Raw genomic sequence first — 14,695 nt, 5'->3', positions numbered from 1 at the left:
CTCAAATATTCACAATTCTATGCCAAAAGCTGACAATGTGCTCACAGCCCATGTCTAGATCCACTAGGCAAGTGAAAACAGCAGTTTGCACAAAGACTTAAAAAAGGATCTCTTAGTCCCTTTCCCACCCAACACCAAATACATCCAACCTTATACCATGCCATATAAAAAGTCACTTTACGAGTGCCTTCAGCCAGTGAATTAGCATGAGGCACTGCTGCAGACTCCCTGCCTGCACACTCGGCTCTTGTCAATCCACCCCACATTGTTCTCTGGGTGAAATGCTATCCAGTACTTGCATATAGCTTCAAAAATTATCTGTGTTGGTCCAAAAGGAGACTGCACAGCTGAGAGAGGTCAAGCAGGTCGGGAGGGCTCTCTGCATTGCCATGGTTGGCAGGCTGGCCCCAAATCCAGAAAGCTCAGCTGTGCTGAAAGCAGAGCCCTGTCTGCAGAGTGCTGGAGCTGACAGCACGAGTTGGAGCTGCTTGGCATGGCACAGCCACGATTACTGAGGCAGTGGGATTTAGCAGCCAGGCAGGCTCAGACCTTAGTGCAGATGCATGACATTGTTTGGAGATAGCGAGGGTTGGGTCATTCTGGAGTATTTCCATGGCTTCCAAATTTACCACACAAGTTTAACAGTTATTACAGGCTAGTCCTTAAATTAATAGATGTACAGACAATGCCAGCTCAGCCCCTGCCAGTTTAGACAGCCACACACCACAGTACAAGCAGCTGCAAGAAGAACATGAAGCATCACAGGAATTTCCCTGTGCTTGCCCGAGCTGCATGATCAGGAACTGTGGGGTGTAACCAGGGGCCATCCCCTCCCTCCACCCCACATCCTAGCCACTACCTGGGGCCAACAAGAGGATGGACAACACCAAAACCCCCAAAGGGAAACCCCCCTCCTCTGTGCAGCTGCCATGCACAAGGTGGTGATCATGTAGGAGTCCTTGAAGTTCAGATCCCACCTGTCCAGAGGGGAAAGATGAGGTACCTTACCAAAGGTTTAAAGAGAAGTAACTGTGCTTGTGTTGAAACTCTCCCTTTCCCCAGGCCTCTATTAGGGCATTGTGAACTTCCTCAAATCCACAGATTTTACACATCTGCTGCCTGTCCTTTACCCTTTTGCAAGGACTGATAGCAGGCTGCGCTCCCTGTGCTGCTCAAAGACAAGAGCTTTACCACAACACTCTCATTCCCTTTGCAGCCAAATAAGCAGAGAACATCACCACTCTGACTCCTGGGAGCAGTGTTATTATAGTAGTACCCTTTAAACAAAATAATAAAACAATAAACCAAATTAACAATCTCCCACCCACCACCTCCTCCAGGCAAACTCTGCCAAGCCAGACACACTGGTCTGTAGCAAAGGTTTCTGGAGATGAGCATCACAAACTCACTGAGCATGCACAAATGCAGCAGACTGACTAAAATACTCCAAGAGCCCAACCTCCACCCTTGGCAGCTGGGATGGCAGCAGCCCCAGCCTCCCACCTTATGCTGACTGTGGAGGAGCTGAAGCACAAATGCCCTCACCAACTACTGCAGCCAGTTCAGTCCTGGGAGCAAAACCACTGAGAGGAAAACTCAAATTTTGCTTAGGTTTTCAGATGCAAACAGTAAATGCACTTGAAAATCCCAAGCAATGAAAAGCACATGCCAAGACCTCTGCTCCTCTGGAGCTAGTGAGAAAGTTTGGATTTCAGTAGGGCTCCTCTTAGGCTCCTGCATAACCAGTGGAAGAAAGCAATGCTGCTTCCTCCACTTTGTATTTTCAAAGCGTTCAGGAAATCCACTGAGCTGTTAAAATCTCAAGGAGCCCTTTCAGCATAGGGCTAAGCTGGAAGCTCTTCAACTGCATCCTCAGTGCCACCCAGACAGAAACAGTTCTTTGTCAGCCAAGGAAATTCGTCTTCCTCCTTTTTGGCAAGCAACCAAACCACAGACCAGATAAAGACAGGGAATCAGCATGGAGAATGGGGCTGTAAGGTGCCCCATTTGCTTAGCCCATAATGTACAGGCTTGAGAATGGAGCTAGCTTGACTGCCAAAGAACAGAAATGAATGCTGAGGAGAAAAATGGGGTTTGTAGGAATTGCTGTGTTCAGCCAGAGTGAGCCAGAGCTACCTTTCATCTCCCCAAACTCACAGTTCGTCAAGTGTAAAACAAGCCTCATCTGCTAGGGGTGACAGCAGATCAGTGCCTTATAAACACAATACCTCCAAACACTCAGTCCAGAGAGATGAAGAAAAATTACAGTGCATGTGTTCATCTGTAGGAGGAATAAAATGCTCATCCTTGCTTGGTGCCTTTAGCCCTAAGATCCAGCTACACCTACACAGGGAAATCTGGCACGTCATTCATCCCCAACAGCCACAGCCCCATCCTGGGCTGCTACTTTGAAGCCTCACTGACGCCACACTGTAACCTTGGAACTGCGTGTCGCTGAGATAAAAAAAGATCTGCTTTAAATCTTATTTCCTGCAATTTGCCTTTAATTCATCATGATAAGCAACCTTCAGACAAAGCAGGATCTTTGGGGTTTTTTTTGGCTTTTTGTTTTGTTTTGAGTGGTATAAATAGGCAGCCACAGCAGATAAAATGCTTAAGGACCAATGATCTTGTGCAGACATAACAAGGGGGAAATGAAGCAGTGCTGAGTGCTTGGAGGGAGCTCTCCTGCTCATGTCAAAACTGCTTTTCAAAGCATTCTCCAGGGAGCCTGCAACTCTTTTAGAAAGTTGCCAAGAGATAGTCACACAGTACAGAGCGGATTTCGCATGTTACCATAAAGCCATGGACCCTCAAGGATTCCAAAAAGCATGACAAGTGAAAATGGCAGAGGGACTGTTCCAGATTTCTTAGACATCAACACTTCACACTGCAGTAATCCCAGGTCAGCAGCACAAACACCTGATTTGTAGCTTCAGCTGCCAAGGCATTTTATTCACCAGGACAAGAAACATCACAGCACCAAAGGAGGAAGCTAGCACGTGTCCAGCCCCTGTTACCTGGTAGAGCCCCTCATCCTCCGCCTCGAACTCGGTGTTGGGGAGGCTGTGGTGCCGCTCGTAGCCGGTCCGGCACACCCCGTTGGGCTGCCGGGACACATCCAGGTGGTGGTCACTGGAGGACTGGGTCATCACTGTCCCCTGGGGGGTGGGAGAGTGGCTCTTACGGGACACAGTCTCCTTCCGGTGATGGATCAGCTTTCTGAAACGGAATAATGACATCCGGAAGGGCAAAGCTCAAGGGAGTGACCATGCTGCAAGATTGAAATTATTTTTTAATGATTTATTGCTTTTGGGCTATATATACCAGAATGGGCTACATTACTCTGAACACCAGCTCCAGTTTCATTAACAACTAAGGAAGCACTTCTGGGGGAGGAAGGAAGAGGCTTTGCAAAAGCCCATAATTTATTCATCAGTTCACTGGAGAAAAATGCCTCTTCCTCGGGGGAGAGTCACATATTGCATTGCAAGCTTCAGAAATTGCCTGCACTTTAGAATTGCTTTTCAACTGAGATTAAACCACTATGCCTCAGCACAGAGGCTGAGGTGTCAGAGAAAACAAAAATTCTCCTCACAAGCAATTACTTGAGAACATATTAAAGACCTTGTGTCACATGCCAAAAACCTCTACAATTCCTGGCTGGTAAAGCAGAGAAAATGCAGCCAGAAAGGTTTTGGATTTCTCCTCCAAGCCTACAGTGTGGCTGAGAATCTCCTCTTCTTGGCATGCACAGAGAGAGAGGAGCAAGGCCAAAGCTCTCCTCTGCTGGACACAGTTGTCAGGAGGAGCAGCAGCAGCTCAAACACTGGGAAGTTCTCAGAGTGCAGCAGCACTTTGAGGGACAGAGGCTCAAACCAATAATATCCAACATCCCCCATGACACTGTGACCACCCTCCATCTGCCAGCTGTCCCAGATGCCCATCATACTTACTGGAGGACATCTCTCTGCTCCAGGTTGTATTTCCCCCCATTCTTCATGGCTGCATTGTGCACAGCCTCAATGGCACGGTCAATGGACTGGAGAACCACATCCTGCTCCAGCACCTGAAAAACAACATCCAACATGTTACTGTGCCCTTCAGCTGAGGTTCTTTTGCACCAGAGGTTATGGCAGGAGGGACCACAGTACAGTAAACTCCCAGAGTTTGTGTCTGGGAAAGAAAGTCACTGTTACAAGCACCGAAGTCCAATGATCCCTACAGGGAGATCAGAGGCTAAGCTTCAGGACCATGCAGCAGCCTTGAATATTTAGCCTGCTGCAGGAAGGTTTTGAGATCCCACTGCAAAGCCAAGTTTATCCCAAGCCCAATTATTCCTGCTCTTGCTGCCTTCCTGTGGAGCAAATTCACAACTGTGAATGTGACAGCTGAAATCTGGTGGTCTCCAAAGTCTATTGGCTCTGAATTTTTTTTTTGCCCACTTTTTTCTTGATAGTTTTCTTCTTGTTTTGTAACTTGAAGCATCTTTTCCAAATCACAGAATCACTAGGTTGGAAGAGACATTCGAGATCATAGAGTCCAACCTATGCCCTAACACCTCAACTAAACCATGGCACTGAGTGCCACATCCAGTCTTTTTGTAAACACATCCAGGGATGGTGACTCCACCACCTCCCTGGGTAGACTATTCCAGCACTTTACCATCCTTTCTGTAAAAATGTTTTCCTAATATCCAACCTGTACTTCCTGTGGCATAGCTTAAGACTATGTCCTCTGGTTCTGTCAGTACTGCCTGGAGAAAAGAGACCAACCCCCACCTGACTGCAACCACTTTTCAGGGAGTTGTACAGAGGGATAAGGTCACATCTGAGTCTCCTTTTCTCCAGGCTGAACAACCCCAGCTCCCTCAGTCGTTCACCAGCCTTGCTGCCCTCCTCTGGATGCGCTCAAGGGTCTCAACGTCCTTCCCAAACAAGGAACCCAGAACAAGGTGCAGCCTCACCAGTGCCAAGCACAGGGGCAGAATGACCTCCCTGCTCCTGCTGGCCACACTGTTCCTGATACAGGCCAGGATGGCCTTCTTGGCCACCAGGACACACTGCTGGCTCATGTTCAGTCAGATGTTGACCAGTACCCCCAGGTTCTTTTCTGCCTGGGCACCACCCAGCTACACCGTCCCCAGACTAGAGCATTGCAGGGGGTTATTGTGGCCAAAATGCAGGACTCAGCACTTGGATTTATTAAATCTCCACCCAAGCTGTCACAGCAACATTTATTCCACCTGCCAGCTGGTTTAGCACTTGTTACTGCAGTTAAAATAAACAGCAGCCTTGAAAGAAGAAACACCAAAGATGCCACTCCCTGGGCTCCCAGAGGAGGCTGGAAGGGAAACAGGAAAACAAAGCAGGTTCCTACACTTGTGACAGTCCAAAAAGCTTTGTTTATCAGCAGTTGATATGCCTTCAGGAGAGAAGACCTTTACAGGACTAAGGCAGAAGGCAAAGGACACACTACTGAGTCTCTGAGCCACAGGTCTCCCATAAGCTGCCCCTGGTGCCAGCGCCACCCGATCAGTCCCGCTGCTCCAGCCTCAGCCATGCACGAGGGGAGGAGGGGAATGCTCAGACCCCAGTGCTCACTGCAGCTGTTTGAACACTAAATCCCTCTTTCACTTGCTTTGCCCCCACTCTGTGCATCAGAGCAACTCTTTATCCAGCCAAGCAGCGGCTGGATTCTCATCACGGATGCACCTTAATTGGCCTTAGGGGGCTGCAGAGCACAGAAGGGAAGCCCTCTCCACCAGGGCCAAAAGTGCCTGTCTCCATAACACTGGATGCAGTTTCCTGATAACATCCTATGTATTATTTATATCCTGCTTAATTGCTTAAGCAAACGTGAATTAACAGCTACCACAGACTGTGGGGAAAAAAGCAAGGTGTGGATGAGAGACCTCTTCTGCAATACACAGCTTTAAAAAATTTAGGAGGGCTTTTTTTTTTTGTTGGTTTGTTTTCCCAAGAAAAATAGATAGGGAAGAAAGCAACTGGGGAAAACTTTAAAAATAAAACCAAATTTGTTAAAGTATCAGGTCAAGAACAAAACCAACACTCAGAATTCAACTTTGGGATGAAGCCTCCAAGCAGCCCCATGTGGCCTAGGGATATGGCCTAGGGAGCATTTCATCACCTCCAACCACAGAGAAGGAAATGGAGCAAAGTGTATTTGAACACATTCCAAGGAGGGTTGGAAGGAACAGCAAGTGATTTCAGCAAATTCATCTCATTTTCTGAAAAGATAAGAGAAAATTACAGCAAGCTGCATGCTCTCTCTGGGAAAGGGGAGCAGTGCAGAAGTCTCCAGCACTGCTGTCTCCAGGGTTGCTCTGAGTGCCACAGACCCCTGCCCTCTGCACACCCCACCTGCCCTCCTGCACTCCCACATGAGACCCCCCTGCCCCAGTCCCATCCTCCCCAGTCTTCCACACTTTCACCCACATGGGTGTAAACTCTTTCTCAGTCTGATCATACCAGGGAACATAGCAGTACAGAGCATTGAATTCTACTGAACAGCTCAGCATCTCTGCCCTCTTCCGGAGGGCACATCAGCACAGTCCACAGGAATCCATCTACAGGCTAGAATCATAGAATGGTTTGGGTTGGAAGGGATCTTTTAAATCTTCTCGTTCCAACCCCCTACCCTGAGTAGGCATGTCACTCACCAGACCAGATTGCCCAGGGTCCTCTCCAGCCTGGCCTTGAACACTTCCAGGGATGGGGCATCCACAGTTTCTCTGGGCAACCTCCTCCAGTGTCTCACCACTCTCCAGTTAAAGAATTTCCCCCTAACATCCAATGTAAGCCTCACCTCTTGCAGTTTAAAACCATACCACCTTGTCTCAGCACTACCTGCCAGAGTAAAAAGTCATTGCCCATCTTTTATAAGCTCCCTTTAGGTACTGGAGGCAATGAGGTTTCCCTGATGCCTTCTCCAGGCTGAACAACACCACTCTCTCAGCCTGCCTCCACAGGAGGGGTGCTCCTATGGAGCTGCTCCTTGCTGTGTAATGCCATTTATTATGGAGAGGGTGCTTCCTTTCTGATAAAATACAGCATTTTCACACTAATGCAGCAGTGCTGTGACAACTGGCTTTTAGCTGCTGTGCCCTTTCCTTTTGTTTCTGTTCCCAACCTTCTATTAACAAGGCCCTGTCAAAGGGCTGGAATAAAAAAGCAGCATTAACTTGCTACTTGCACTTTATGACATTGTTGATGCTGCTCATAAACCATCTCCCCTGCTCAGCTGAGCTGGGAGGGTGCATGTTGGTGAGAGGGGAAATGGCAGGGCCCTCAGCACAGGGGCTGCCTCACATTCTGGATTTGTAGGACACCCACCATCAGGGATCCCCTGCATTGCAGTCATGAAGTTAAAAAGTAAGAATCAGTATCCTGGATAGATCATCTGAGTGAGAGGAATCTGCACACTCCTTGGGTTAACCAAAATGGCACTGCTTTGTTTAAAGGGAGAGGGATGAAAAAGCACATTGCAGCTGAAATGAGCACAGGTTGCAAGGGGGCAGAAGTCTGGTTTGCCAAGGTCTCACCTATGATCTCCTCCTCCCTAGGACTCGAGGGATTACGAGCTCACAGCAGCTCCGGGCAGTGCCTTGCTGTTCTCCCCCTGCAATCTAGGAGCTCAGTCACTCTGCAGGATAGGGGAATCCTGCCTGTATCCAGCACCCACTCCTGAGGATGCTGGCAGCTGGGACAGGCAGGCAGGGTCCTCAGCAGTACAACCAGCTCACACATTCACAGGCAGCCCTGGCTCTGCAGACTGCAAAGGAGAGAGGCCACAAAGCAGCAGCAAGAGCAGAGCCTGGAGTGCAAGTAGGGCCGGGTGCTCCAAAGTCCTGCAGAGTCCTCTGCTGCAGCCCTGCCCCATCCTGTGCTCTGGGCTACAGAGATGAAACCCTGTTCATAGGCTAAGGCTCACATGGAAGCAAGGGAATGCATGAAAAGGGCATTGCTGTACAGAGGGCTGTGCAGAGGAGACACACCAAGCAAAGCCCAGGAATTCAGCTGGATTTACTGATGCTGCATGGTGGGGGTTGGCAGAGCCCTGAGCAACCATTGCAGCATGCAAGCTGTTAACTGCATCCTTCACCAGTTCACTGGCTTGCCAGGCACAGGCACAGCCACCCCAGCCACTCTGGAAGGCAGAAAAGGTGGCAGAGACAGGGCAGAGATGGCAGTGGAAGGCACCAGCCCTCACGGGGTGAGCACTCCTTGGTCAGCAAGGAGTGATGGTGCCCAGGCCGTGGCCAAGAGGCACCAGCCTTCTGCCCAACATACCACGAAGATCAAGGACTATTTGCTGAGGTATTGATAACACATTCCCACTGGTGCTTCACCCCAGAAAGGAGTGGCTGCCACCCCTTCTATCAGATATTTCTAGTTTAATCAAACAACACTACAGCAGAGAAATGCTGGGCTCTATACACAGCCTGCCTCCACCAGCCTGGTGACAGCCAGAGGCAGGGGAAGAGCAGAGAAGTGACCCTTGGTGATCACAGGCCATACTGGCCATGGGCACTGTATCGGAGAGCCCGGGCTACCACCAGCACCCCACAGGCCAGCTGCTCTGCAAGAACATGGTAGTGCTGAATTAGAGCCATGACTATCAGCCAGGAAACTGAATTTCTTCCTTCATAGCATGGTGTAGGAAAATCACAGAAGCATTAATAAATCATTATTTCCTCACTCCTTGCTAATAACAGAAGCAAACAAAGGGTATCCCCAGAGCCTGCTGCTAATTTCCTCCCCACCTGATGAGGACAGAGCCAGACCTCAGCACTGCCTTGGGGTGCTTTGCACAGCCCAAGGTGGTTGGGGAAGGATGCCTTTCCCAGGGCCAAAGACAAGCTTTTAAGAAGTACCCTTGCAGAATGTCTTGTGAGTACCTAAGCAAGGCCCTGCAGAGACAGGAATGCATCTATCCCCGTGCCTCACACTGCTCTCATCCTCACTGCCCCAAAAGAAGCAGTCTCCCCAAAAAGAGCACACCTGCACAGGATGTGTCACAGAGGCTGGTGAGAGACCTGAACAATTCAGAAGACACTGCAGGTGTCCTTGTTGTACAGGCAGCACAATCTCCTCTCCTGCCCTCCCCAGGCTACCAAAAATGTTGCCCCCTCTCTCTTTGTTTGTAATCTTTCCACATGTACCACTGGTGTTGTTTGAATGCACTCACACAGAAGAACTTGCTCAACAGTCTAGAATAATCATACCTTTCAGAAAAGCATTTTCTAGACAAACAGGCTGACAGCTGCATCAGCTCAGACAGGCTGAGCCACTCTGTGTGCACAAGGCTCCCACATTTATGAAAGTGGCCCATTAACTTATGGCAGGCTTTTCTTTGCCTCCACAGGGGGCTGATCCAAGAAAACATAGCTTTTTTCTCCTCCTACCTCCCCATTCATTAGTGATCAAGGGCATTTACTCTTCTGCATGTGCAGGAATCAGTGCCCTCATGCCTGCAGCTGCCTCTGCAGCCAGACGGGTGCCCAGGCAGGGCTGCTCATCTTCACCCTCATCTCATTGCCCCAGCTTTCACAACATGACAACAAAGGACAGACAAAGTTTTGTCTCCAGTGACAGCTCAGTTTTCATGCAGCTGCACTGACACGGACCACTGGTGAAATTAGTATATTTATCCTGCTGGCATCCACAGGCACAGGCTGGTTCTTTGTTTCACAAATCAGAGAGGAACGCCACCTCGTAGGTCACATGCCCTTCACCCCCAGTCACCGCCAGACTGTCTGCATGTTTATTCCTTCCAGATTGAAATGATCACGGCACCAATTTACAAATATCAACTATCCTTTGTCCATGGCTGAGTGATGTGCCAGATCAGAGTTCCCCCTTTGGGACCGCATGGCTCAAACAAATGGGCTGAATGTTGGTTTTTTGCATTGCTGGGGAAAATTCAGCTCCTTTCCCTTCCCTTTTTGCAGCCCAAATCAGAAATTTTTAGTCCTCAGGCTGCTGGCTAAGAGAGATGCATTAACTTATTCTTGCCAGCATGAAGATATTGTGCCTCACGGCACATAAAAGCACACAACAAAAACACAAGTGAAACAATGGGCAACTGCCCTGGTTACTGAGCAAATAAAGATGAGTAAAGCTCCAAACAAACCTGCAGCATCTCTGACTCGATAGCGAGAAAACAAAGACATGGCTGAGCTCTCCTGACAAAGAGGCAGCCCAGAAGCAGCCCAGGAATTCCCGCTGATATGCTACAGCGCGCTTCTCACGGATCCGTGTTTTTCCACTGTGTGCTGACAGCAGCCGCTTGAGCAGGCAGCCGGCACAAATGGGAAATGAAAAGAAAGGATGGCCAGGGAAAGGGCTTAAGACGTGCAAATCACGCTAAAGCCAAAGCCAAAGCTCCTGGCAAAGAGATACACGAACTAGGGACAGTGCAGGCACAAGAGGCATTCTGAACAAACAGAACCCTGAAGGCAGCAGAGGGATGCACAGCAACCAAACCTCGATCAATTTCTCTCCCGAGAGCAGGAAGCCTCAGAGTCAGGGAGAAGGGGACAGAGACAGGCTGAGGGACAACAGAATGCAGGCAACCCAGCACTGCATGCTTGTACTTCCTGAGGTGGAAATGCTTCATCCCAAGTCTCTCCAGCCATGCTCAGGCCCTGTTTACTGGGCACGATGACCAGAATCGGCCACTGATTCCTTCTCCTCATAATTTTTCACTCTCCAGTAACCAGAACACGTGTCTCATGCCAAAACAATCTAAGAGGATAAAAGCAGAGACAGAAATTTTTAAAATAAAACAATCAACACATACTTATGTATCCTGCTGTTCCCTGTTCCTCATTTGAAGGTGGAGGGATTGCTTGCCAACGGTACTTTTACTATCATCCCTTCACACAACCCCTAAGCACAAAAGATAAACCAAGGTCCTTCAGCACTTCTCCCACTAATGGTGTTTCAGGCCAGGGACCCCAGACAGCAAATATATTTACAAGGTTTCTCCAAAGCAGATGCCCATATAATGCTCCCACAATATGAATCTCACGAGGAACCTTGCTTCTCTCCACAGCTCCCTCTGGGTCACAGGAACAAAGATGTGAAACATCAGTATTGGGAAACCCAGGATACCCAACCAGCTTCTCCCCAACATTTCAAGCTGTACTGAACAGCTCCTACCAGTGTGGAAGAAATACATCTCCTCTTTGGTGGGGACATATTTCCCAACATGGGAATCCCAAACAAGTCCTTCACCTCGGCAGAACAGCATGTCCAGACCCAGCAGGCTTCTTCCAGTTGCTAGGATTGTTCATGACTTTAGACTGGCACCAATTACTCATTCTGGGATTTAAACAATGTAACAACCAGACTTGCTGTGAAAGACAACCCTCACATGCTCATTTGCATTGGGTGGGCCACAATAAAGCTATGGCAAGAAGGAATATCCTCCAAAAGAGGTGCCTGTGCCATGGGTTTTGGTAGCTATATATTTTAAGATGTTCAGAGTAGCACTATGGAACAGAGGATGTCATTTGTGCTTTTGGCTTATCAGGGCTATAGACAAGAATTCCATGAAGTTAGGTGTGCCAGCTAATTCTAGCAAAGCCATTTAAAGACTGTGGAGGGTGTAGGTGTAGGGCAGCAATGGAGGACGTATCAGAGGAGTTGAAAACTCCATACACATTGCACTGTCAAGAGGGAGATCATGCTAATTGGTCACAGACAAAATACCCAAGTGTGCACACATCCTTGTTAGCTCAGAGCTGCTTCTGCACGCACATTGATTCCTTAAAGTCGGTTGGGTTTCTGCTGATGTTTCTGTTCCTGACTCTCACCAAATCCAGCAAGTCAATGCAATCATGCTTTATGGGGACAGTGATAAAACTAAAGCTAATTCATACCCCAAAAACAGTGAAGATACCACTGAGATCTGCAGCAGTGTCTTACACCGTTATATGTCTGATCATAAAGACAACAGCACAAGCCAAAATAAACCCCAGAAAATCTTGAACTAAAGATTCTGCAGTTGTTTTTGACTAGTAGACGGCAGAACGCTACTTGTCTGTGCTGCAAAACTTCAGCAGACTGACAGTTTCCATTGACCTACAAAAGTAGCTTGAGAATTGCAAGTTTAGCTCTGTTCATCAAAGGAATAAGGCTAACTTGCCCTTATCTCCAGATTCAGTTCTAGAACAAATTCTGGGGTTTGTTCAGTGAGCTTTTTTACCTTAAAAAAAATTAAAGGGTTCAGCTGGATTTGCTGACATTTCACCTATAAGGAAGTAAGAGTCACAGAAGTAATTCATTAGTGTCCCACACTATCTTCAGGAGAAAACCAGCCACTGCTTTAGCTGCAGTTTATAATCCCATCTCCTTCTGCAGCTTAGACTAGCACAGGCTCCCCAGAAAACACAAAGAAATGGGGACAGGAGGGGAATGTCCTCATAGGACAATGTGCTTCAGGCAGCAAAACAGCCATAATCCTGTTTTCCTCACTTCCCGAGGCAGTGAACAAAAAAACCTGCCTTTGTAAGACTGTTCATTTCCCATGTGCAGAAGTTGCTCCCAGCTCCCATGGCTCATTACAGACTTATTGAGGCAGTTAAAGACTGAGTGAGACGCGAGGGCGGCAATGGGGACACCATGGGCACCTCCCACCAAGGCAAGGACAGGGCACCAGGTGAGGCACCAGGTGAGGCACCAGGAGGCATGGGCACTGCATGTGGGAGAGGGGACAGGTGAGACAGGCACGTGGGAGAGGGGGACAGGTGAGACAGCTGCACTAAACCCCAAATCCGTGCCATGTTACAAAGCCGCCCCGTGCCAGGACACTTTGCCACCAGAGCGCCCTGCAGTCGTGCCAAGCCACCACACGGGTCCCACAGCAGCTCCCTTGCTGCCTAAAGAGCCCTATAAAAGGGGTGCCCAACAATAAAATTTGGCTGACAATGTGTTGTGTCGTGTGCCTGTCTCCAACATCAGTGACAATCTGTAAAGGCACAGAACTCACCGAGTTTACACAAAAAGGAATTGTCACCACATCAGATTCAGAGGCCACGGAGGTTTGCATTTGTCTGCTCAGTGGAGAGTTTCAACTTGATGTCTCTAGGCAGCCATCTGGTTTCCACAGGAGCTGCCCTGGTTCTTATTGCAGCACACAGACATTGAGTGAACTCTGCTAACAAAGAGCCCTCCATCCCAAAAATATGTCCAACCACTTCCACCCCCCAGGTGCAAGTGGGTGAAAGGCACCTGTGTGGTCCCTGAAGGCTTTCTTCCCACCTCCAGAGAAAGAGGATGAAGCTCAGAGGCTGAGCTCAGCCTCCCAGCCAGTCAGCTCAAGGGCAGTGGAGGGGCAGCAGGCAGCAGGAACAGTGGGAGATGACATCCCAGCTACACCAGCAGCTGAAGGGGTATGGCCCCAGGCAGAAAGCTCATGGACAGGCATTCAAACACCTTTTCATCAAGACATCATCCCAGCACCTCCTGCCTCCTTGTGGGTGAGTGTCTATCTCTGCAGCTCCTGCCCCATCTTCTCCCTCAACCCTTTTGTTTTTGTTCAATATAATAGAAGCTTTGGAGTGGAGGCCTGCCCTAAGGTTTCCATACTACAAGGCATTGTCGTACTTGTACTACAAAAAAAACCCCAAGAAATAATTAATAGTTATTACTTAGAAAATACCTAATCTGAACTTGAAACCTGTGATTTAGCAAGAAATGACCCACAGCCTGGAATTATCTAGCATGCCAACAGCTTGATTTTCTAAAAAAAAATTAATTATAACTCTTGAGCAGCTGAACAACCTAAAATACCAGTCTACGGCGGCATTTCCAGGTCACAGAAAAAATCAACACCTTGCAGACCACTTTCACACACACCACCCTAACCTGAGCAGCAAAGGCAGACAAAGCAGCACAGATGTTTCCCCCAGCCCCTGATGGCATGACAGGAGATCCCTATTCCAAAGCCCATCCCACTAGCATGAAAGGCAGCCTGAGTCAGAGGAATGGGTTCACTGCACTTGCAGCTGGGTGACACTGCCTTTTTAGCTGGTCCAGATGGACAGGAGGAAGCACATGGGCTTCACAAGAAGCAAGCAGCTTCCAAGGAGGATAGGAATGACAACTTCTTCTAAACAACTTCAACAGGCAAGCAAATAATCAGGAAAAACAAGCCCATGGACTTCCCACCTCATTCTAAAAAGCTGGCAAAATCTTACTTCCCCTTCCTGCCTAAGCCTCATGCTAAAACAGGACAAGTTTTACTTCTTTGCTCCCTTGAAAGGGAAGCAAACAGCTCTGCCACACAGGCTCTGCAGTGCAGGGCATGAACACAGATGATCTCACATGAAGCTGAACCTCCTCTCCCAAGGTGGTGGGTCCTGTCTTTCGGACAACTCTATTTGTCTTGACAGAGATTTCCACAGAATAGTGCTCAATATCCCTGTGGTGAGCATGCAAAGGGGAGCAAAGACAAACAGCTGCAGTCATGAATTGTGTCTTCTGTTCCACTTCTCACATGACAAGCTTCAAAATCCTGGTTTTAAAATCAAAGGTTTTACCATGTGATAAAAAGTCAAGACAAAGTAGGTTTGACAACACCCTCTTTTAAAAGGTCAAAATTTGATTTGTGAGCCACTGGCTGGGGAAGCAAAGTGATGCTCCTCCTGAAGCAGGACCAGGACCCA

At 48.5% G+C, this 14,695-nt stretch overlaps 1 protein-coding gene across 1 annotated transcript in view; it reads right to left on the bottom strand.

Annotated features, from left to right (window-relative positions):
* The window catches only part of NCKIPSD (NCK interacting protein with SH3 domain), a 29,685-nt gene extending 25,619 nt beyond the window's left edge, over nt 1-4,066 (bottom strand). Inside the window, exons 1-2 of the mRNA XM_031058187.1 lie at nt 3,957-4,066; nt 3,021-3,222 (exon numbers count right to left, since the gene is read on the bottom strand). Of these exons, the coding sequence (XP_030914047.1) occupies nt 3,021-3,222; nt 3,957-4,003 (249 nt within the window). The 5' untranslated portion in view covers nt 4,004-4,066. The remainder of the gene's footprint in view (nt 1-3,020; nt 3,223-3,956) is intronic.
* Nucleotides 4,067-14,695: the final 10,629 nt, after the last annotated feature.

The sequence above is a fragment of the Geospiza fortis genome, unplaced genomic scaffold, assembly GCF_000277835.1.
Source record: "Geospiza fortis unplaced genomic scaffold, GeoFor_1.0 scaffold78, whole genome shotgun sequence".
NCBI classification, from domain to species: Eukaryota; Metazoa; Chordata; class Aves; order Passeriformes; family Thraupidae; genus Geospiza; species Geospiza fortis.
Note: the sequence above shows the minus strand (reverse complement) of the source record. Positions and strands in the feature narration are given on the sequence as shown.